Source organism: Erithacus rubecula (genome assembly GCF_903797595.1).
Source record: "Erithacus rubecula genome assembly, chromosome: 17".
NCBI classification, from domain to species: Eukaryota; Metazoa; Chordata; class Aves; order Passeriformes; family Muscicapidae; genus Erithacus; species Erithacus rubecula.
The window spans coordinates 12,760,762-12,784,340 of NC_136669.1; the positions used below are offsets into that span (position 1 = coordinate 12,760,762).

The 23,579-nt window shown below is 45.1% G+C and overlaps 1 protein-coding gene across 2 annotated transcripts; it reads left to right on the forward strand.

Annotated features, from left to right (window-relative positions):
* The first annotated feature begins 9,182 nt into the window (after window positions 1-9,182).
* On the forward strand, window positions 9,183-22,317 carry MPG (N-methylpurine DNA glycosylase). Of its 2 annotated transcripts, XM_079321007.1 has the most exons (6): window positions 9,232-9,297; window positions 9,629-9,731; window positions 13,219-13,363; window positions 13,703-13,928; window positions 16,957-17,161; window positions 21,797-22,317. In XM_079321007.1, the coding sequence occupies exons 4-6, from the start codon at window positions 13,707-13,709 to the stop codon at window positions 22,189-22,191; spliced, it is 822 nt and encodes a 273-aa protein (XP_079177133.1). In that variant the 5' UTR covers window positions 9,232-9,297; window positions 9,629-9,731; window positions 13,219-13,363; window positions 13,703-13,706; the 3' UTR covers window positions 22,192-22,317. The 2 variants fall into 2 exon arrangements, with proteins under 2 accessions (XP_079177134.1, XP_079177133.1); XM_079321008.1 differs by lacking the exon at window positions 9,629-9,731 and having other exon boundaries at window positions 9,183-9,297.
* Window positions 22,318-23,579: the final 1,262 nt, after the last annotated feature.

Sequence of the window (23,579 nt, forward strand, 5' to 3'; positions counted from 1 at the left end):
CTCCAGACAGGCAACACGGCCTCCAAAAATTTGTTATACAACATTCAACTTCTAAACCTCTTAGTCAAAAAACCTAAACTCAATTCCAATAGGAGCTGGTTTGTAATGAATTTGGTGTGGATGCCAGTGTGAGGTGTGTAAATAACGTGTGTAAATAACACCTCAGCTATTTGGCTGCAGCCACTGCAGCAAATACATCAAGCTATTGTGCTTCCCTTCCAAACCTGTCATCGCATGCACCACCCCAGCTGCCAAAGCCTCTGGCTTTTTTTTTTTTTCTCCCCAGATGTTTCAATCTCCAGTTTGAAGCTGACATCTGGAGAAGTGATGTTGTAGAAATGCTACACATCAGCAGGCCAAGTATAGGATATGCTATGGAAATGAAAATGTAGTGACAGAACAAAATTAATGAGCACCCAGATGCAAGTCAATAAGTGATGAAGTGCCTGTCAGGAGTTTCCTAATGCAAAAACAGGCAAGAAACCTTGTTGTACTGCAAGCCCTCCCAGGAGGGATGTGACATCTGGACAGTCACAGTTTCTGGAAAAAAGGCACACTCTTCAATCTGAGTCCCCCAAGCCACTCAACATTTCCAGTGCCCCTCTCTGCTCCTCACCCCACATGCTTGTTAATCTGCCTTGGTCCTCTCCTATCTTTTCATCCTTTGCAGCCATTTCTGCCAATGCCAAAGGACATCTGAAATAACTCCTCCGTGGTGTTTTGGGGCCCTGGTTATCTCAGGAGATGAGACTGCAGGCAGGAGAGGTGGGGCATGGAGGTAGAAAGACCTCCTCTAAGGAAGAGTTTTACAAAGAAGGGCATAGAATAGTCCCCAGGGAAGTGCTCTTTGAGTTCCACTGTGGGCAGAAAGAGCAGATTTTCTGTGCATTCTGTTGTAAGAAACCTGTACTCATCAGGCTTTTGAAAGACAAACATTTCTGCTGGAGCAGCAGTTGCCTCTCTGGTGAAATAAAGAAGGAAACCATTGCTGGTGGGATTCTTGCAGCAAAGGGCATGCAAATTGCAAATCTGTGTGCTTTGAGATGGGCAAAGTGTTGATTGTGGCTGACAGCAGCAATGGAATGCTTGATCCTTAAGTTGTACAAAATTTACAGAAGGATTTTGGTGGCACTTGGAGCTTGGAGGTCTCTTCTCCAACCTCCTGCTCCAAGCAGGACTGGCTGCAAAGCCAGAGCAAGCTGGTCAGTGCCTTGCCCAGTTGAGTTGAAAAATCTCCAAGGATGGAGGTCCCACCACCATTCCAGGCCCTGCCTGGTGAATGGAAATAGAGTTTCCTTGTCACTACCAATGGCTTCCTGCATTTATGAGGTCCTGGTAAGCCCCAGGAGCAGCTCAAGGCATGATCTGATGCCCTTCTCTTACCTCCTCCAGGATGACCAAAACCACTCTCCCAGTGGCCACTGGACTCCTAATTTCACCCTTGTCTCTCACGTACTGGATGTTTTACTGCTCAGAAAGGTGGAGAGAAAAGGGAAACAAATGTGTTGACTGCACAAAGGCAGTTTTAAATTTATTTTTTTCCTCTGCAGACATGCTGAGAAATTCTCCAGCAGTTCAGACCAAAAAAGAAAACCCCAAACCCCAACTCTGGTCATTTTATTTACACGATGAGGAATGCAGGAATTCTGACTTATTCCAAAGTATCTCTGGTTACCCTGTGTCACTACAAATTTGTTAAGAGTAGAACTAACCCACAATCCCACTAAAGACACAACTGCAAGTTTTGATTCAAATAACTACTGCAGCCCACAAAAGTAGCAAGACACAGCTCCTGCTGTACTTTCAAAAACACATCAGCAGAGAGAAAACAGGTAAGTAGGAAAAAGCCATGAGCTAGGCAAGTGTGATAAATTTTCAGGAAGCAGGAAGAAATAAATTGGGAGTTCAGCTCTTTTGAAAGTAATTCCTATTTTTTCAGTGAATATTTATATTGGCTGTGTGTTCCTATCTTTCCAGTCAAAATTCTGTTTCTCACCATGTGATGATGTATTTTAACATGAGGCCAAAAGGGATTCAGGTTCCATCTAAAGCAACATAGATGTGCACATTATATACACATGATTTGCCTTCAGTGAGGCTGCCCAGAGAAGGGTAAGAAAGTTTCAGATCATTGCAAGCAGATGTGGTGTCGATCTCAATCAGCTCCCAGACCAGAAAAGGAAACCAAGCTCTGGTGGGCAGGAATCTGCAGTAGGGAAAAGGGATTCCTGCTTGGAAAGAGAGCACAGTTTACATCCCTTATGGAAATTCACACATTCTGCTATGGGAATAAAACCTGCTTCTCATGCCAGTTCTTACATGTCCTCTTTGGTCACCCATGACACTGGAAGGAGAGGCAGATGGGGCAGAAGCAGATTCAGCAGTACTGGTTAAATCAGCTGCTTCATGTGTGTCAAGACCTTTGGTTAGGGCAGATGTGTCCCAGGCAATTGCTGATTTCAGTACAATCACCCCAAACTGCAGAGGAATGCCAGGACAGGCTGCCTTAGCCATAGCTCTGCTTGGCAGAGAAGGTGTCTTGGCTTTAATCTTGGTAACCTGGGCAAGGTCATCTGAAAACTGGTTGCAAAGAGGCTTGGATGTCCCAAAAGAGATGGAGCCCAGTCACCATCTTTGCCCAATTTCAGGAGCCACTGCTCAGCAGAGATCCTCAGGCACATGATTTACCTCCAAAGCTGGATAAAAAGCACTTACACAGAGATCAGGCTTATACTGCCAAGAAGCATTCTTGGTTACTTTGGAGGAATTAGTACCTCAAAAAGAGTAAGATCCCTTAGCAAAGGGACTCATTTTTCATTATCAATTACATTTATGCTGGGGCTTTCCCAATGTAGTTTTATTGGTAAGGATATGATCCTTTTTTTCTTTTCTTTTCTTTTTTTTTTTAAATTTATTTTCTACATTTCTAAAGTAAAAGTAAAAGACAGCTTTGCTGTGTTGCAAACCTGCAGCACAAACCCATCCTAACTGAAGCAGTGGGTGAGGATGGAGATGTTAAAAATGAATGAGCACTGCAGAAAGCATTAGTGATTTATATGCAAAAGCAAATGTTACCTATATTGTATTTATGTCCCTAGACCTTTTTATTCCCTGGGAATATGTGAGTTCCCATCTCTTCAAAAGGAGGAGTTTGTTTTCAGTGGCAGTTCTTGGAACTGGAACACTAAGTCTGATGCCAGCTGAAAAATTGATATGCAGAGGGTGCACCCTGCTGCTTTCCAGTTACTTGAATTCTTACCCTGGAGCTCTGGCTGCCTGTGCTTTTCTGGGAAACAAATAATCACATCAAACCTAAGGGATTTGTTTGAAGACAGATTTGAGGGTTCAAGAACCTTTTTGTTTAAATGGGGCCTGAGACAAAAACTGGAGATCCTTCATGTTGAAGTTGCTCTTTGAGCAATAGAACAAAGTGCAGTTTCCTAGACTCCTCTGTCCCATTTCCTTTCCCTTCCTCTCCACAATAACCTCTGTCTCCTCTTGCTGTCCTGAGGACCTGGTGATGCTGACAGCTCCCCTGTCCCCAGCCTCCCCACACCATCCACACCTCCTGTGTCCCACAGGCTGCATGCACTGTCTGGCCAGCTCTGATCACCCAGAACACTTCCAACAGTGTAGGGAACTGCTGAGCACATTCTTGTTTCTTTTTGGAAGGAAGGCATGATTCCAGATCTTTTCCCTCTATCTGAAACCAGGTTTTATTACAGAAACTACAGGAACTCAGCCTGCAGATTTAAAAGAAGAGATAGATAAGGTGAGTGTGTGAAATTTCTTACCCTGAGAAATAAGGTTAACAGGGAAATGCAGCAGCAATTTTAGTTACCACAACTAAACTTGAAATGCAGACCCCAAGAGAAGGGGTCCCTGTCTTTTGCTCTGCCTTTTGAGTTTAGATGAGCTTGTCTCTTGCATTTTCTTTTAACCTAAGAGGACAAGCAGGATGCAGTTACAAATTACCCCAACTATAATTAACTTTCAGTGTATGTAGAACTAATCTTTGTGTTGCCAGCATGGATACAGGCAGGAAAGCCTTTCTCAGACCAGGTGCCAACAGTTCTGGTCAATGATTATCCCTTGCAAAAAGCCTGTGACATACCCCCTCCAGTCACCTGTTTACATCCCAAACGTTCTCAAGTTCTGCTATTTCAAGCTTAACTCTTGTGACCTTACTCAATGATATTCAATCCAAGTCTCTTTACCATATCCTGCAAGGCAAACAACTCCAGGTCAGTTTTAGTAACCAGTGCTATGTCATGCCTGTGGTCAATGACTCTAAGTATGCCCACGCCCATCTGTTTCCTAAATTTGGATGTCTGTGATAGCAAACACCAGGGGCAGGGTGGGCAGTCCTGTTTCACCAAAGAAGAATTTGGGGTATTTTTGCTCTTTGAGCATTCTCTTTCACCTTCTGAGCATTTCCTGGATGAATTCAGATTTACTAGAAGATATCAGCTAAGCAGGATGAGCCAACCAATTGTGACTCCTGCAAAACGTTTCTAAGAGGTGGATGAGTCAGATAACAGATCCACAGAGCAGAAGATATCCACCCCCTGCAGCAGCCAACTGTCAAAGCTTACAGACAGTAAGAAAACAGGTCAAGTATGGAGTAATATTTCTCCTAAATACTCCACCAGACCCAGTGGTTTGTGGCTCAGGGACTTCCTGAAGCAGAGATGCTATGTCTGTGTGTAATAGCCTGCACAGAGTTTTCTTCCTGGTATTTCTTCTAGAGTTTCTTGAACCCAAACACTTTAGCACTCGGTGTCCTGTGGAAATAAGCTCCCCAGTCTATGTGTGAATTATCCCTTTCTTTTTGATCCTGGCACTTTCTAGGCCACTTTCTTTCCTTTTCAGTTTATGCTCACTCTCCATGCCAAGTTTTGGAATGAATTTCTAAGACAGAGAGTGAGTAAGTCCCACTCACTACTTAACTTTGGGTCTCCTTTGGAAAATGGAGAAATATGTAGCCAATTTTTATCCCAGTACACTCATACACATAAACATCACTTTTGAAAGTTTCCTCCCAGCAGCATTTCTGTTTTGCAAAAGGTACAGGATTACTCTTGTAAAAACAAATGATGATTATCAGCTCAACTGCATCCTAATTTGGACAACTTTTCATCTGTTCTGAGACAGTGGTGGAGCTTATCTGAACTGCTGCTATCTGCTGGCATGCTGACATTGCACAGGAGGCAGAAAAATGGTGATTCCTCAGTGTACTACCCTGGCCTCAGCTTTGCACCCCATTTATGCCTGTTTCTGCTCTTACTGCTCCAGACCATCCAGGGCAAAGGTGAGGTGTGGCAGCACAGGAAAGGGATGTGAACCTCCTCCAGTTTAGGGAGCTGGTTTAAGGACAGCTCTGCACGTTACTGTACGAGTACAGTGGAGAGGAAACCGTTCTGAAGAGAGGCAAGAATAAGTGGCTGGGGGCAAGGAGCCAGAGGAATTTCTTTAACTGGCTTTTCCCCTGCATCCAGCACATTCTGAGCACTGTCAGCAGAGGGGCAGAGCTGGAGATGGCTAACAGCTCTCAGGCTTGCAATGCTCTGACTGGACAGACATACACATAATTCTCCATAAATCCCTCCAACACTCTCATGTAAACCTTTTCTCTGTTCTGACTGATTTATAAGCATGCTTGCATCTTGATTTAGAAAATACTGAATGAACTTTAACCCCTTCAGAACAGGAAACTACCATACCTAAAAAAGCTTGGCTGATTGTTAGTGCAGCTCCATCTCATCCTTCCTCACCTCCTGCTAGTTCAGCTCAGCCTTTGGTCTCACTCTCCAGCTTCCCCTTGCTCCTGTGCAGCTGGGAGAGGCTCCTAGCCATGGCTCCCCTATGGTATCACCAAAACCAGCTTCACCAGGGATACCATGTAAGCAGGGAGCAGCCCAGCAGTTTGCCCTGCTCACTTGGGTTTTAGCTTTTTATATGTTTTTTAATGGTTTGAGTTGGAAGGAACCTTGTGGCCCATCCCCTTCCACCCCTTGCCATGGGCAGGGACACCTTCCACTATCCCAGATTGCTCCAAGCTGTGTCCAGCCTGGCTTTGGACATTTGCAGGGACAGGGCAGCCACAGCTTCTCTGGGCACCCAGTTCCAGTGCCTACCACCCTCAAAAGGAAGAATTTCTTCCTAATATCTAATCTATTTGTTTCACTGCATTGAGCAATACTGTGAAGCCAACCATTTCTGTCCTGTCAGAGAACAAAAATGTCTTTCACATAAAACAAACAAACAAATAAGACTCAGTAGAATTCATTAATAGGTTACTAAATAGGACTTGCCTGCCCTCTCTGGTCCAGAGCTGAGGCTCCCAGAAGCTGTGCTGCTCTACTGGGTTTTCCCATTGCTTGCAGTGCACTTGGAAGGATTCCTTGCACCCTGAGTGCAAAGCAGGTGGACCGGTACCTACCATGGATTAGGATAATACACACACATCTGCTTACATAACAAATTGAATGGGCTTGGTTTCAGAACCATTTGATCTGTGGCTCAGCTAGGGTGTGGGAGATACCAGAGCAGCTGTGAGCACCTCTCCCTTCCAGCAGTGGGTTTGTTCTGGTACTAATTGGAGTGCTGTATGTACCTCAGACGCCGGTTGGAAATAGCTCTGGATATGACACACTGGCAGTTGTGGATAAGTAGGAAGCAGCAGCCAAGACTGGATGTCAGGAGAGGCCAGGAGGGGATGTCATAAAAACCCTGTGCTGTTTGGAGTGCTTTCATCCACGGGAATTCTTCAAGAGTTGGCTCATGGAGTGTTGCAGCTGTCCCACACTGCTGGCAAGAGCAGCGTGGCCACGTGAAGTGTCCAGGCTGTGGCCAGTGGGGAATTCCGTGTCTCTTCCTAACGGGACAGAGGAGCTTTCAGCAGACACTGCTGAGGCTTCATCTGGCACCTTACAAAGAGAAAACTTGAAAATCTGCCCCTGCTGCTTTGTCCTGCCTCCATGCTGCTCTGCTGTCCTGGCTGTAAAAGGATGATAAGTCAGGGCTCTGCACAGCCTGGGAGCTGTAGGGAACCACTCTGCAAACAGTTTTTGCTCCAAGAAAAGCCTGGCGTGCTGTGTGCAGCCATTGTGCCACAGACCCCAGGCTCTCCACCAGCCAGATTTTCTAACTGCAGATTCCAAGTCATTCCTCTCACATGAAAAAGTTTTTGTCCCACAGGGAAGGGAACTTTAATCTTCTCAAACAGATCTGCTTTTACAGGAGGCTATTTTAGGCATTGATTCTGTAACAGTGAAGTTATTGGACAAATGAAGAACATGGCATATGCTGTTGCTTGGAGCAATTTGCATTCCTCAGGTGCTAAAAGCTTTAAATACTTCCTTTGGGCATGAAATAGATCTGCTGCCAAAGAAGCCAGCATTCCTGAGAGTGCCTGTCCCACAGACTCCCACAGGGGAAAAGTCTGCACAGCTGAACTAGTCTGACCCCAGGAAATCCTTCCCACAGCTCTCACTCTCGCTCAGCTTCTCCTTTAAGTTTCACAATTTGCTGAAAGATCAGTTGGATGTTTGGTTATCTTCCTTTTCACGCACTTTCTTGGTCTTCCTCTTTTATATTAATACCACATTAAAGCTGGGATGTGAACCATGCAAGTCAGGAAGTCCGAGATGCTCTTTCCAACACATTCAGTCGACATTATTAATCATTGAAAAATGATTGTTGTCTTTGCTAATACACAAACAGCTCGTTTCAGACTGGAGCTAAACACATCTGTGCAGCCAGCAGGTAACATCCCTCCAGGGATTCCTCATTCTTGTGAGATTATTTTTATCTGTTTTAACTAAAACATCATACAGAGCTCTCCAGTATCAATACCTTTAAGATTTACTCGTGTTTCCTTCCCTTTTTGTTTTTTTTTTACACCATTACAGTAGCAGTACCACCAGGCTCTACAATGATTTAAGGGCTTTTCAGTGCATTCTTGAGGTTGCTTTGGGTTCCAAAGTATATCAGATGTTTATTCATTCAAAAAGAATGAATATTGTGTAACAGACTCTGTGTTTGCTCCATTCATGATTTGTTTGGGTATTTTTTTACACCTTTTATTAAACAGGAATAGTAAAATTTGGAAATTCTGGGCTCTGTTCGTGGTTTACAGGAGTCAGAGTTTTTCATCTGCCCCACTCATATCTGAGGATGACTCCATGGTCAAATTAACTGGTCCCTATTTCTGCCTCCATAAGAACCTTTGGCTACTCATATTTCTGGCTGCACCTCCAAAGCTGTCAATGTCTCCTAAAATTACAGTCAGTAATTTATCCTTCTCCCTTCCAAATTCACAAAAAGGGGTAGACAGTAAATGCCTATTCTCTGCATCACTGGATCCTAGCTGGTGCTATCCTGGTATGAGTATTTTATTACACAAATGAGAATAAGTCCACTTGGATTTATCACTTTCCCTCATACCCTTTGTGCAAACACTTGTTTATGAACCAATGGCCTCAAATGCATGTCCCCAGAATGCTGGGAGGAAAAAAAAAATCATATTTTGACCCCATTTTCACCATGTGCTCCATCTGGATAAAAGCTGAAGCCAAGAATTTTTTCTGCAGGCCAGACACTTGTTATTTGGGGAACTGAGGGAGTAATTAACATAGCTCTCTATAAAGCCAGCTTGTGACCATGCATGTTCATCCCAATGCATGTTTATGCCTCTTTGGAGCAGAATCATAAAATAATTTGGGTTGGAAGGGACTTTAAAGATTACTCAGGGACACTTCCCACTACCCAGGTCCTGTCCAACCTGGCCTTTGACACTTCAGTCTGGGCAACCTGTGCCATGGCCTCATCACCCTCACAGGGAAGAATTTCTTCTAATATGCCCTCTGCCATTCCCCCTTGCCCTGTCACCCTAGGTCTTTACCCAAAGTCTCTCTCCAGCTTTCTTGAAGGCCTTTTAGCCACTGGAACGGTAGATATCCGCAAGCCTTCTCCAACACAAGCCGAACACCAATTCTCTCAGTCTTTGTATCGATGAATTCATGATTAACCTGAAAGACCGAGGAGTGGATGCTGAAAACCAGCGCGAATTCAAACGCTGTTTTAACAGAGTCTTCGCGCTCCAGAAAACACCCCCACGAGAACACAAAACGGGGGAAGGCGGATCTGTAAAGCGCGGCCGCCGCCAGCGGCTCTTCCCCCTCACGGCCGCGCCGCCCCCCGCGCGCCGCCCGCCCCTCACGGCGGCTGCGGGGCTTCCCGGGGCCGCGGCAGGGGCTGCGCGCGCCCCGCCCGCGGCGGGAACGGGCCCGGCAGGTGCGTGAGGGGGAGCCCGGGAGCGGCCGGGAATGCGGGAATGACGGAGAATGGCGGGGCGGGCGGAGGAGGGAGCTCGGAGGAGGGAGCTCGGATTCCTGGGGTTCGGCCATGGTGCCAGCAGTGCCCGCAAGGGCCCGGCCGGCCTTGCCCATGCCCGTGACTGCCGGGCACGCCCCCCGCTGCATCCCCCGGTTCCGCTCCGAGTCGCGAGAGTCCTCAACCAGAACGGAGCGAAATTCTGCCGTGAAGGCTTTTATTTTTATTTATTTTTATTTTTATTTTTACTTTTCTTTGTATTTTTCGTTGTTATCTTCTTTGTTCTTTACAGAAGGACGAGTTAAGTTGCATCCCAAAAAAGCTCAAGATGCCCTTTAGGGAGTAGGAGCGAGGACTTGAATTGCAAGGAAATGAGATCCCCAGCACTTAGTAAGGTGGATAAAAGCATCCCTTTTGGCCTATTTTTGAGGTATTAGGATTGCACGTTTTGTCAGAATCTTTCTGAGGAGAAATTGGCTCGATATTTATGGTTATATTAGCTTATGCCTGCACTCCATTCTTAAAGGTTTTTTTTTTTCATGCTTCTCACACTGTTGTCCAGAAAACTATACATTGTTAACTTACTTCTAGTTACTAATAGATAGACTAGACAGGAAAGGCAGAGAGACATCATTTATGCTGAGAATGCACTGAAGGATCTGCCTTAAAATGTCTGTTTAAGAGCTTAAGGAACAAAAAGACAGGAATAACAGGCAGGAATAAGTTGCCAAACTGGCAGAAACAGGCAGGAATAAACTATCAAACCAGATGCAGCCCCCAAGGACAGTGTTGCTAGTGATGGTTTCAACAGCAAATGTGTCACTAATTTTTCAAGAGGATTCTAGGGGAAATCCAAGGACTACAGACCTGGAATTTAGACCACCAAGAAGTGAATTAATAAAAAACATAGCAAGATAGGATTATTGGAGAGCTGCTTAAGTATCTAGGGAGGAAAATCAAAGTGGCTTAAAAGTCATACCTTAAAAAAAGCCTGGGATTTTCTGCAGGTCTAAATAAGCATGTTGAGGTCTATACTCAGATTTCAGGAAAGTTTTAAACAGGAGCCCTTTACCTGAGCAGCCCTGGACATAATAAGGGAGTTCCCCTGTCATAAATACACATTTGTTGCAAAGATAGGAAAGAGGATGTGAGTAAATGGACAGATCTCCTGGTGACTGGAGGTCACCGTTGGGGTGCTGCAGGGATGGTTTGTAGGTGACATGGAAAATCAGTGTTTCCAGCTGGCTTTGCCTTATTTAAGAAGAGGGCTGAGGTGGTGAAGTGCAGGTGTGAGCTGATATGTATGGGTGGGGAACAATGCAAATGCCCCACACGAAATGAGGGAGTTTTTGAAGCAGTAATAATAATAATTATGTGAAGTTTTCTTCCTGGGTAAAGTCTCCCTTTGGCTAGCATTATAGAGATTCAGGGAAGACTGTGCCTGGGTCAGAAGGTTCCAGTCCAGAGCCTTGGAGGAGCATTGGATGTTTATTCTGTTCTTCCCCAGGTTCCTGCTCTTGACCTGGGCTGGAGAGCAGGATACAGGGAGAGGTATCCTTTGATCCAACCCAGCACTGACCTAGCATGTATTCCCACTTAAAATCTGTACAACTGGGAATTGCTGTGAGGAATTGTCTCTCCTGAAGTGGCAGTGCTTTATGTACTTTTTCATTATTCTGTCAGAAAAACCGATGTACCTGGGGAGGGTTTTGCAGGTATATGGACCTGGCAGCCAAAAGTACGTGCAAATTGTTGGTGGGATTTTTTTTTCCCCTTCTTTTCTAAAAATCCAAGAAAATGCCTGCAAATGCAGTCTTGTTAGAAGGAGTCAAGAATCCTCTGTGGCCTGTGTTGTGCCTTGACTATAGGGTGCATCTGCTGCTGAGCTGGGTTTTGCACAGATCTGCAGTGTCTCTCCAATTCTGGCTTGCAGGCTCCTGAACCACTTGCCTGAGATTAGCCCAGCAGCCCTGAACACTCCAGGCACTTGTGCTGACTGATTCAGCTCTTGATCTTCTCTGTCTAACTTCCATACCTTCTTTTTGTATGTGTTTCCCAGATGTGCTTCACAACTTGTAATTAATTTGGTTACAACAGGATTAGTAGAAAGTGATTAAACCCACTTATTTGAGGCCCAGGAGTAGAATTTGCTTATTATACAAGCAAGAAAATCCAGATAGAAATGAAGAACTGCAGAATTTGTATGTAGACCTACAGAAGAGGTTGAGCTTTTTGCTTCCCAAATACACAGGGCTTGGATCTGTGGTATGTGTTGCCTTCTACAGTGTGGTTTTTCTTGGCAAGAAGAGATTTGTGTTGACAAGCAACATCCTTTCTAGAAAATCTAGATAGGCTTTGAGGCATGCAGCTTTGTGTTTCAAATGAACAAGCAGGGAGAGGATGGAATGGTTTTTTTCTTCTGGGTTTGTGAGCTGATGTTGTAGCACCTCACTCTGCACTGGTGTTTCTGTGAATGATCCATTCCTCCACTCCTCCTTCCATAGAAGACAATTTCCTGCTGCTGTTTCTATTGAAGATGCTGAGATGTGTCAAGGATCAGCCCATAGCACTGAAGTTACAAGTGCCCTGTGGCTGCTGCTGTAACATGTCAACAAGAGCACTTGCAGCTTTTAGGAGTGATTTAATTGGAGTGCAGTAGGTGCCAGGCAGCTCAGATCCTGTTTCTGATGTCACATTCCATTAGAGCACAAATTACCAAATGAGTTAATGCTCCACTCGAGTCAGCCATGTTTGCAGCGTGTCTTTATGTGTGGCTGATGAGCTGGAAGTCCCAGTTAATACTGTCAGAGAGGTCTGGAGGTATTGTCTTCAGTGGGCAGCACTGCCTTGACTGTTTCAGAGGGTCAGTCTGAAATGGTGAAGTGTTCCTCCTCTGGCCCTTCCTTCCTGCAGCACTTTCTCCCAGACAGGACTCATTTGCCAAAGCCACCAGACAGTTTTGTGTGAGGCAGGCTGGTGAGTTCTGACAAAATTTTTAAGAATTCCCACCAGCTAAAAGCCACAGTTCAGAGCAGAGTACCTGTGATGGAGCTGGTGGTTCTATGGCAAGTCTGACACCATCAAATTATTGCAATAAAGAATTAGGTGTTCAGGAAAAAATAAAACCATCCTCCCTCTCTGCCAGTCATGCCAATGTGATTTGATTTTTTTTTCCTGCCTATTTTTACATGTTTGTGTCTGGATTCTTCTGAAGTGAAACAAGACACTGTGGGGGAATTTGCGCTGGTGATTCAGATTGTAGCAATGCTGAATTTGTTTCGCTGTAGTGAAAAGAAACTGTTGCTGGTGGAACTCCATTGTGAGAATCATCCGACCAAGATAGATTGGTCTTGATGTTTGAAGTTCTTGTAGTAATTTTTAAATGCTGCTGATCTGGTGAAAAATGAGTGGCAACAGCTAATTACTTATGTATATACTTGTTTGCAGGTTCAGCTATAGGATTCTTTCTCCATTTTAAAGTATATGTATAATGTTGGACCCTAAACATCTACACGTGGTTCAATTTAGAACTGGTGTCTTTGCATTCTCTTGTAAAAGTCCTTTTTTGAGGCTGACACTTTCCAAATTTAGTGCAAATGGGGGCATTTTAAAAGTTTTGTTTCAGCTTTCTGTGTATCCAGTATAGGAAAAGTTCATTTCCCACTGAATAACAAAGGTTAAAGAGCATCTCCTGCACTGCCCATCTGGGAGATAGGCTTTTTCTGGACCAACAGAGAACTGCAAATTATTCTGGAGTTTGATCTAATGGGGTACTCTTGGTATCACATCTCCATGGGATCTCCAGAATCTCTTGGCCTGTTTCAAAGCATTTTATCCATTCATTCATTTATTAGTGCATAAATGCTTGTACCTGTTTGACAGGTATAAGGACTGCAGCACTGGAAACAAAACACCAGCTTTTTGCCTCTCACATAGGAGAGTGGTGACAAAACAGAAGAACAATTGCACATGATGTAGTTGCCTCAGGTCCCTGCTGTTGGCTGGAACAGGAGGCTGAATCTTTCTGGTAAGTTGGATCATTCTGGGGAGATTCTAACACCAGCACTAACCTAACAGCAAATTTATTTTCAATGCTTAATTGGAGCAGAGTTGCTTTTATATGCAGTCTTTAAAAGATGAATACTCAAACTGCTGTTTTCTGTTTGCTCATCAGTAGAGCCCAATATTTGCCCAGCCTGGTGCAAATACAGCTAAATCTGTCACCTGCTGCTGCAGTTTGCAGAGGATGTCCATGTAGTTGTAGCTTTCAGATTCATTGTTGTGCAGAGATGTGTAAAAACAGAAGTTTGTGGAAATTAGTTGCTCTTAAATAAGCATTATAATCTTAATTATATCCATTTTCTAGAACTATGCCAAGGAAAAGAAAGCTGTTGGCTCAATTAAGTGCTCTTCAAAACACCACCAGCTTCCCTCAGATCTGTGCTGGAGAGCAGCTGAACACTACACCTGGAGCAGATCCTTCTCCGAAAAGCAGCAAATATTTTGTGATAGAGAAACAAAAATCTCCTCAGCTACAAGAAGATTTTTTCAACCAGCCCTGTGTTAGTCTGGCCAAGTCCTTTCTGGGACAGGTAAGACATGAACACAGATTCTTGTACTGGAGCATGTTCTAGCTAATAACTTAGTGTAAAAGGATGAAATTCTTTTTTTGCCATTTGACTCCTGGGCTTGGCTATTTTCGGACTACAGCTCTCATTCCTTCTCTTGCTAAGTGCAGTGGAATTTAAAGACCAGTAGCAGAATCTATTCTAGAAGTCAGAGGAGTAATTTTTCAGGTTTAGTCTGTCACATTTTTAATTGTTGCTTTGGGGTTTTTTTTGTGGAGTTTTCCTCCCTTTTTTCTATTTGCTAAGAAGTACTTAGCTGCTTGTGGTTTGAAGGCTGTTTCAGGCCCATTAGTTTCCTTTCAGCAATTGCTTTACATGTTTTTGTTTCTTGCTTATTCCAGTAGAAAGTAATGCTCTGCAGTCAGCAACATCTTCTTTGCCTCCATTTTACTGCCTTGTTATGCTAAGGATTGCACAGTCCCACAGTTAAGCTCTCTTCACTCCAGATATTGCTGTTCCTATCTTTTGTTTCTGAATTTCCAAGTCATTACCTGTTCATGTAAGGATTTCTCCCTTAGCCAATTGCATAAACTTTGAGGAGTCTGGACCTTGCTGAAAGCCTTTGAAAATCAGAGTGCTGGAGATTCACTCTTCTGCTTACTGAGTCCTTCAGAAAACTCTCTGGCTGTTTCCAGGGGAGGGAGTTCCCTCAGTGTTTTCCCTATAAAACATTCCAGTCTGGAATGTTCTAAACTCAGCTGCAAAATGTGTGTTCAGTTTCACTGCTTTGGTCTTATCTTCTCTGAGTCTTTTATACCTTTATTGTCTGCAGAGTGAGCAGACTCTCTGGGTTCTCATGGCTTTAGATAACTTCAGGAATTTGTTCCACAAACTGTTGATTTTGGCCTGTTTTGCTGCATCCATACTTTTTTTTTTTATTTTCTAAGGATATCTTACTTGTAAGTGACAGCTCTGCTCTGCTTTTTGGCCCTGCTGATTTTCTTTCTGGTCTGCCTTCACCCCTCTTTGTGACACTCCACATGTGTTGCTATCTCTGCAGATATCCTGCTAGAGGCTTGCCTTTCAGGCCTTAACCTTTGGCTGCCTCTAAAGCTCTTCCCAACCAGCTCCCTCACTTTACGTAGTTTCCTCTTTTTGCTGGTGGGCAGGACTCTGATAGATTATTTTTGGACTTTACTGCTTGTGAAAGGACACTGAACTTTATCCTTTACAGTCATGATACTAAATTGTTTTTCAGGAATAAGACTGGAAAAGACTGTGTTTTGCTCAGATCTGAGAACTGAGTCTTTTCTCACTGATTCCTCACTCTGCACAACATTTGATGGTGTCTAAGAAAGCATTGCACATGTCCTGGTCTGTCTGAGGATGCCTGAAGTCTCCCATTACTGATACATTTTTGTTGTCTTAATGGCTCCATCACACTCATGCATTCAGTTATTCTGGGCAGAGGATTCTTGAGTCCTAATTGTGTATTCTTCCTGTTTAGGCCTAGTATTCCAAACCACATGATTTCTGTCTTAATTTTACACTTTCTTTAAAGTATAATCTGCAGTCTCCCATGACTCAGCCTATTCTCTCATAAAGGTAATTTAGTGTTTCCTTCATTATCTTCATTCTACCAAATTTTGGAGGCATCTGGTTTATTAATATTACTTCCCTTCATGATACCAGAGTTCCTGGAAACAAAAAAGATACATGCAGTAAATGGCCTTTCAGAGGGAACTGCCATAACATCAAGATACATCATCAGTGAGAAAATTAATTTTATGGAATGGCTTATTGTGAGGTGTTGGGAATTACTACCAGTTTTAAACTTCTTTATCCAACAGAATATTTGATGTGTCTGAAGATGGGAAATGCCTGGATGTTTTAAATCCATAACCTAACCACTGCATTTCATCATACTGAGGAGGAAATGTGGTCTATTTTTGGGGTGTTCTCAGTCACTTGCTGAACACCAGTGGTTTGGTTTTTTTTTTCCTTCATAAAAAATAATAAAGAGATTATTTTTGACAATTTGACAAAAGCTGTAGGGAAACTGTGATACATCAGAGCTGCAGCTTTGGAAACCAACTCCTGCAGCAGCCATTATGGATCAGATCAATATCTGCATTAGCAATCCAGCACAAACATCTGTTAGGAATTAAACTTTGTTTTCTGAAGGTCATTTCTGAACAGCTGCATGATTAAAGTGTTATAATTTAACTGATAGCTGGTGCCCAAATGAGACCCTGCTGCAGTATTTCATAGACATTAAGTAAAGCACAAAGTTTAGAAATCAGGTCAAACCACGAATTCCTTTGTACAAAGTTTAGTGGTTGTTTTATTTTTAAAGAAAGTCTTTTGACTGTCATGTTTTGTTTCTCCTGCATCTGCTTTGTTTTATTTAAGGAGGTACCAGCAGCAAGAACACACTGTAATAACAAAGATCTTTTGTTGTCTGCCTGAAGCCAATTCCCAGCTCTCCCACACTGCCCTTCTCTGTGGTGCAGAAAACACTGAAATAGCATTGATGCTCTCTGCAGAGCTGATTATCTCTGTGATTTGGGACTGGGACTTGCTTGAAACATCTCTAGGGAGAGAAACTGTCTAATCATAGCAGTTATTTAATTGTGCCACTGTCATATTTCTTCTGATCTAAAGATTATATATTAATGATGCTTCAAGGTTGGTATCAGCGCTGATTTTTGCCTTAAACCTGATGGATTAGAGTGGAGAATACAGAAAATAACCACAAGAGCAACTCCTTGGGCTTTAGTAGTTGTAGCATCATAAATTGATTCTTTTTAATTCTGCTTCATCTAGACACTCCAGGCATTTTGTGGGGTGAGTGACAAGTAAGAACTCCTTGTACTGGGCTGTGGCCTGAGCAGTGGAAGCTGAAAAAGTTGGTGTTAGCTTACAGACTGCTAACTGCAGAGGATTTAGTACCATCAAGTCCTTTCTTTCCAGTTTCTCTGTTTCCACAGCTCTTGCTGTGGTTATTTTGTACTGAGGGCTGGTAACTGATGCACTCTGACCTCTCTTTCAGATTTTAGTTCGCAAACTTCCTGATGGCAGAGAGCTGTGGGGCAGGATTGTTGAAACAGAAGCTTATCTGGGTGGGGAAGATGAAGCTTCCCACTCGAAAGGTGGGAAGCAAACACAGCGAAACGCAGCAATGTTCATGAAACCAGGAACTCTGTACGTCTATCAGATCTACGGGATTTATTTCTGCATGAATGTTTCCAGCCAAGGTAAGCTGAGGCTGAAAGAGGTGGAATGCCAGGAGGGGGCTGACACTTCAAGCTATAGTGGTGCTGCAAGAGCTCTCTGATGTCAGTGATTTGTCATCATCATCCCTTGGGACCTGGGCTTTGCCACTGTGACCAGGGTGTACCAGTGGACAGGCAGCTCAGCAGGCAGGGCCCATCTCCAACTTTGTCCCAGCTGGGAGCTGTGGGAGCTGTTCAGGCACACAAAGATTGAGAAATGAGGGAGAATCTGGATAGGATGGAGCTTTCAGTTTCGATGACCTGGGCTGCTGCCTCAGTCATGTGATTCAGTGAACCTTGGTCCTCAAAAGTGGTGATGTAGACAAAAATTCAAAGTCATTAATGACAGCCTAAATCTTGGTGTCTGTTGCCATGGCAGGAAACTCCTCTGTCTCCTACCTTTATCTTCAGAGGCTTAATGAAATGTTGGGGAAAACAAAATGTCTGAGATGTCCTAAGCTTAAGCAAGGAGTCAGTAGGAGCATTTTAGCTGTCTAGCTGTACCTAAAAGCCAAAAAATCCCACCCAAATCAAAATACCCAGGCTGTTACAGAATCTTCAATCTTCTTTTATTATTCTCAAGAAAAAAAATCAAGCTCTAACTAAATTATTCTGGAGTTTACTGAAACTGTCCTTCCACATTTCAAGATTCTTAACAAGCAAGTGTTACTGAAAACTTCTTTTTCTTTCCTGTAAGAATGACAATATTTGCCTTGCAATTATGCTGTTGTTTAATTACACACCTTGAAATGGCAGCAAGTATTTCCTAGGTAACTACTCACTGTTAAGAAAAAAATCTCAAACACAATTTACTTTCTTCTTCACCATTTTTAAGACAAAGGTTAAAAAGCTTTATGTATTCCTAAGTGGAAAGCAAATGTAACTGTGACCATTAATGCTCAGGTTTTGGCCTCTGGACAGAAGCCAAGCAGAAAAACAGTGCCAGGTTATAGTGTGGGGGAAGAGCCTGACTTTCAAATGGGGGTCTGGAGTCTGGTGGATGAACACATGTGAACTTCATTACATTGGCTCTGCCAAATCTGTTCAGATAATGAAAGCACATTTGTCAGGATGGGAATCTTGGTGTTTGAAATATTAAGAATAATACCTTTTATTAAAAAAAAAAAAAAAGTTTAGTCTTTGAATTCTAGAAATATTTCTTTGAAATACACACTTTGGGAAAATTTTCCTTATATACCTGTGTTTAGTTCTGTAGCAAAGCAGTTAAAGGGTCCCATGTGGTGATGGAATTCACTGGATTTTTTCTTACAACTCCCTCCCCATCATCCTGTCCCACAGGAGGGGCACCAGGCAGAGCTGTCACTGCCAGCTTTTGTCAGAGCACTGCAGTCAGTGCCATAGCTGTGCACATCACTGATGCAGCTACAAAACAGGAGCTGCTCCTTCTGTGTATTTGCCCATGTGCAGGAGTGTTGAAAGAATCTGGGGAGGAATCTCATTCAAGATGTTTTTCTCCAGTTAGAGGGAGAAGGAGTTGTTTAATTGTGCTGTTGTTTAGTGTGAGGGAAGCATTGAGGGAGTCATCTTCATGGTGGCACCTGGGTAAAAGGCAAAAGCATTTCATTCTCTGGATATGGGATGGATCTTGGAAACTTTGTTTTGACTCTGGCTGTGAAAAAACACAAAAAACCCTGGCAAAAAAAAAAAATCTAATCTCTCATGGCATAGCTTGGTCCTTCTTCATGGCAAGAGCATGCTCTGTAGGCAGACAGCTCCAAGAGACAAGTGTATGCTCTGAAGCAGTGGAGCTCTGTCCCTTTAGGGATCACTTGTTTTGATACAAAAGCTCACAGCCTCTAACTCCAGGTGAAATAAACCTTCCCTGTTTAGGTTTGTGCTGGGGTTCAGGCTGCAGTAGTCTTTGTCAGTGAGGAAGGGGAGAGATAAAACTACATCATGGGGAATTTTACTGTGAGAGGTCTTCCCATCACTGAGGGAAATATTGCAACTGCCTGAAGCCACAGCAGGCATCACTACATTTGGAGAAATCATGGGTGGCAGAGGAGAAGGGGTTATAGAAAAAAATATAGCCAAAGTCTTTTACTGTGCATGAATCCTACAGCAGATCCTGAGCAGCACAATGATCTCAGTACTAAGAGCTTTCCCTGGAGTTAAGAGAGATGTGGGGCTTCCCTCACTTCAGGAAGAGGAATAAATGCCAATCATGCTTCTCTTTGACTTAGCTGTTATCTGTTTGTCTGGAATTTGCCAAGGTCTGTATTTTGCTGCCAGATCTGAAAGAATAACTTGTAAAATTGAGAGCCTGGTGAAGCTCAGCCTGGGGTCACACTGCAGGAACTTCTTCCTTACTTCCAGTTCCTAGACTAAGATTCTGAAGGAAGTATTAGGGAGCACTGAGTCAGGTGGGTGAAGGGAGGAGAAAATTCTCTTCTCTCCAGTGGCCAAGAGCTATTTCCAAGCTGGGAGCTGGATCCATGTTGGGGAAGGAGCAGGAATCTCCAAATCACCGTGGGGGTGTGGAACTCCACTGCCATGTTTTGATTTCTAGCTGCTCAGGGAGAGAATTGGCCTCTGCAGTGTTGTTAGGTCCCAGCTTTTAGCCCTGAATGCTGCTCATTATATGGAGTGACTCTTAACAGGGGAGATAAACCCTCAGCATCCCCAGCTGGCCCTGCTGCTGCTGGTGTGTGCACATTGGGCAGATGCTGAACCAAGGTGACCCTTGAGAGTGAACTGCTGCAGGCTGGGAGGGGGAGGAAGCCACTCTGAGTTGAGTCAAAAGGATTCAGCTACTCTTTGGGAATTAAAACTAAATTTTTAATGTGGAAGTTTGCTCCACAGAGGTGTGAGGGGAAGAAAGCAGTAGCTCATCATGGTATCCCTGCACTTCTGTCCTGCCTGCTGTCTCCAGCTCTTCCCAAGGCAACTTTCTGGGCAGAGTGGGGTGTGTGTTGCACACAGCTAGAAAGAACCAGCTGGAAATGCAGAAAGAGCAGCCAGAGGCAGAAATTCCCAGCACCTCCTGGCTGGGCTCTGTGCTGCTCTGGGAACACCTGCAGTTTTCCAAGTGCTTATCTCTCTTCATGTGAACTCCCAAGGACTTGGTTCAATTCAAGTGTGACCACAGTGTGCACTTGTATTTGAGATGGATGAAAGCAAGCAGTGTAATTAGTGATTGCTCAGAATCCACAGTTGTTCCTGGCAAGGGAGGCAGCAGCATGATGAGAAGGATGTTTCTTTGTGCATCAATAAAAAGCAGAATTAGGACATGGAACATGTTCTTAAAAATCTAAAATGACCTTTGAGCTCTAAATCACTGTTAGGCCAGGGAAGCGGCTTTTGGCTGCCAGATTAGCATCAATCCCCCTCCTTGGAGGAGGGAGTGCCTGGGAACAGATTGCTGACAGCTGTTGGAATTCAGGCTCTTGACTTCACTGAGCTGTAGTGGGGGCAGCAGGGGCTCTGAGAATGGTTCAGGGCACCTCAGAGAGCCAGGACCTCACTGGCAGCACAGAGGGGTAATTTAGCATGGGATTTGTACAAAATATGAGAGGGATTCTATTTTGGGAAATCACAGGTCCTTAGGGATCTGCCAGTGCCTACACAAAAGCCTTTGCCAGGCATGAGCATGGCTCCAGATGTTCAGGGCTGGAGAGGGAGAAGGGATTGTTGGGGACGCTGGAGGGAGGAAAGGCGTGGGCAGCCAGCACAGGGGGAGCTGAGTGGGGCTGCACACAGGCCCTGTGCCAGTGCTCTCCTCACCCACTCAGGGCCAGGAGAAGACCTCCCTGCTGGAAAATACCAGGGAAATGTTTCTGTCACACTTAGGCTGGAGATACTTGTCTGACAGGGAATGTCTGTTCAGAGCTGCAACTTTGCTTCGCTGACTGCAACAGCTGGAGAGCAGGAGACCTAAGGCTTCTGACAGGGTGGCAAATCACATTTGAGAAAAGAATTTGTATCCCACAGGGCTGTGCAGCCCTGTCCTGCCCCAGGTCCCTGCCTTGGGAGAGCTTCCCTGGCACATGTGTCCAAATCACACTCTGTTAGAGCTGTGCTCCCAAAGCCATGCTCACTCCACCTGTTACATCTCCAGAGGGAGTTTGGATTGGTACCAGCCCAGGCTCCCTCAGCAGTGGCTGCTGCCAGGGCCTGCAGCTCCTTCCCAGGTTTCTCTTTGTCCAGGCTGACTCTGCAAGCTGCCTCTTTCTGCTGGCAGCATCCAGCCTCATTCCTCCTTGCCTTTGTTAGCTGGAGTTCTTGTAATCACAGTTTATTAGAAATCCACTGGGTTTGGGAGCAGCTTTGGATACCTCTGCCAAAACTGAACCAGATGTATATTTATTCTGAACATTGTGCTGACATAAGAAAAAGCCCTTGCCCTCTGGCAAGCCTTGGAGCAGCAGCCAGACTTAGCAACATCAGGTGGAGCTGGGAAGAGCAAGTCAGCACTGCAGAATGAAGGGCACAGAGCTGCAGGACACTGGAGATTTGGAGGAGGGAAGGGACTGCCATTGGAGCAAAGGACATTCCCTCTTCCACCAGGCTGAGGCACAGGCTCAGAGCTGCAGTGCTGCTGGCAGGGGGCTGACAGGTGAGGCATTCCCACTAACAGCCAGCTGTTGTTTTGCACAGGAGAAGGGGCTGCAGTGCTGCTGCGTTCCTTGGAGCCCCTGCAGGGCCTGGAGGCCATGAGGGAGCTGCGCAGGGCTGCCAGGAAAGCCCCCAGCAGGCTGCTCAAGGACTGGCAGCTCTGCAATGGGCCCTCCAAGCTCTGCCAGGCCTTTGGCATCGACAAGGCTTTTGACCAAAGGGACCTGACTCAGGATGCTGCCATCTGGATGGTGCCTGGACAGGAACCACCAGGGGAGCAGGACGTGGTGGCCACCACCAGGATTGGCATTGGCAACAGGGGGGAGTGGGCACAGAAACCACTGAGGTTTTATTTACGAGGAAACAGATTTGTGAGTGTTGTAGACAAGAAGATGGAGAGAGAGATGGCAGCAAGGGGACACTCCCCTGGCAGCTGACAAGTCTTGCAAGTGTCCCCGGGACCAGGACTTGAGCTGTGCTCTGTACATTGGCCTCAAGCTGCATCATGGCAGATGGAGGGGCCTGGGGGGTTTTTAACAATAAATGTACTTTGTCACAATCAATGGAGCAAGGTGGAGCTTTATTTGCAGCAGACTGGCATGAACTGAGGCTGTTTTTGGACACTTTGGACACTGAAGGCCACTTTCTCCCTTGCCAACAGATTCAGGCTTAATTAGGGTGGGTGAGAGGAGAAGGGTCACAGCTCTGGGCTGCTCCCATCACCTCAGCCCCCAGCAGAGGCCAGTATTGGTTGCTTCAGGGAAATAGGCAAAAAATGGGGTGGCAGCAGAGCAGACTGAAAGGATGGGAGCTGGGAGAGAAGGATGTGAAGGGAGCATCTTACTGGTGGTTGCAACTACCTCAGGGGAGAGGGGATGGAGAAGACAGAGCCAGGCTGCTGTCAGACAGGATGAGAGGCACTGTGCACCAGCAGGAAAACAGGAAGTTCTCATTAGCTCTGTGGAAAAAATCTTCCCCATGAGGGTGGTCAAACACTGGAACAGGGCCCCAGAGAAGCTGTGGGCTGTTCACACCTCCACAGGGTCCTGAGTGACCTGAGCTAACACCTTTCCTTTGAGCAGAGACCCCTTCCAACCTCTGCCTATCTCTGGTGTCCAGCTTGGAGAACAAGAATGGGTTTTGTTCATTTTCTCAGCTGCTTTTGAAACCAGTTCAGAACTTAGCACTTTGTGAACCCACAGACAGAGAAAGCACTGGTGCAACAGCCTGACCTGAGGTACAGAGAGGAAAAACCTCCAGGATTCAGGGCAGGACCTGCAGGACTGCAGCCACACTGGGTGGGTGACAGGGACACACCCCCCACATCCACCCCCATCTTAAGGTTCACATACAATAAAAAAGTTTTTAAATACTCTTGTCCCCATCCTGTGAAATAATTTGGTTTAGCCCCTTCTGGGCAGCCTTTTTTCTGATTACTTACCTTGATGCTCAGGTGTGGGGTTGGTTGAGACAGGGCCTGCAGTGATGTTGATGTGATTTTTAGGTCAGATGGGGTTTTTGCTCTCCTCTGCCATCCCTGTTGCAGCTGCAGGGCCAGACTGGCTGAAGGGCCCCCAAGAAGCTGCCATGGAGTAGCTCCCCCAGTGGCTGCTGGAAGGTGAGCTAAAGCTCCCAGTGTCACCCAGTTTGTGTGGGCAGGTGAAGTTGCTCCTGAGAGCCTGCAGCTCTGGGAAAAGCTCCAGCTGTTGTGTGTGGTGTGAGGGGAGGTCTTCAGAGGGCACCTGACAATCTTCTAACAACAAACCCTGAGAAGCCACACCACCATGGAGGCAAAGCTCCCCCTCCCTTCCCCTGGGGATGCAGC

Excerpts from the sequence above, each read along its gene's own strand:
- MPG (XM_079321008.1), top strand. The coding sequence starts at position 13,707 with ATGCCAAGGAAAAGAAAGCTGTTGGCTCAATTAAGTGCTCTTCAAAAC. Across the intron at positions 13,929-16,956 it reads CCAAGTCCTTTCTGGGACAG|ATTTTAGTTCGCAAACTTCC; the intron begins GTAAGACATGAA and ends CCTCTCTTTCAG. Across the intron at positions 17,162-21,796 it reads CATGAATGTTTCCAGCCAAG|GAGAAGGGGCTGCAGTGCTG; the intron begins GTAAGCTGAGGC and ends TGTTTTGCACAG.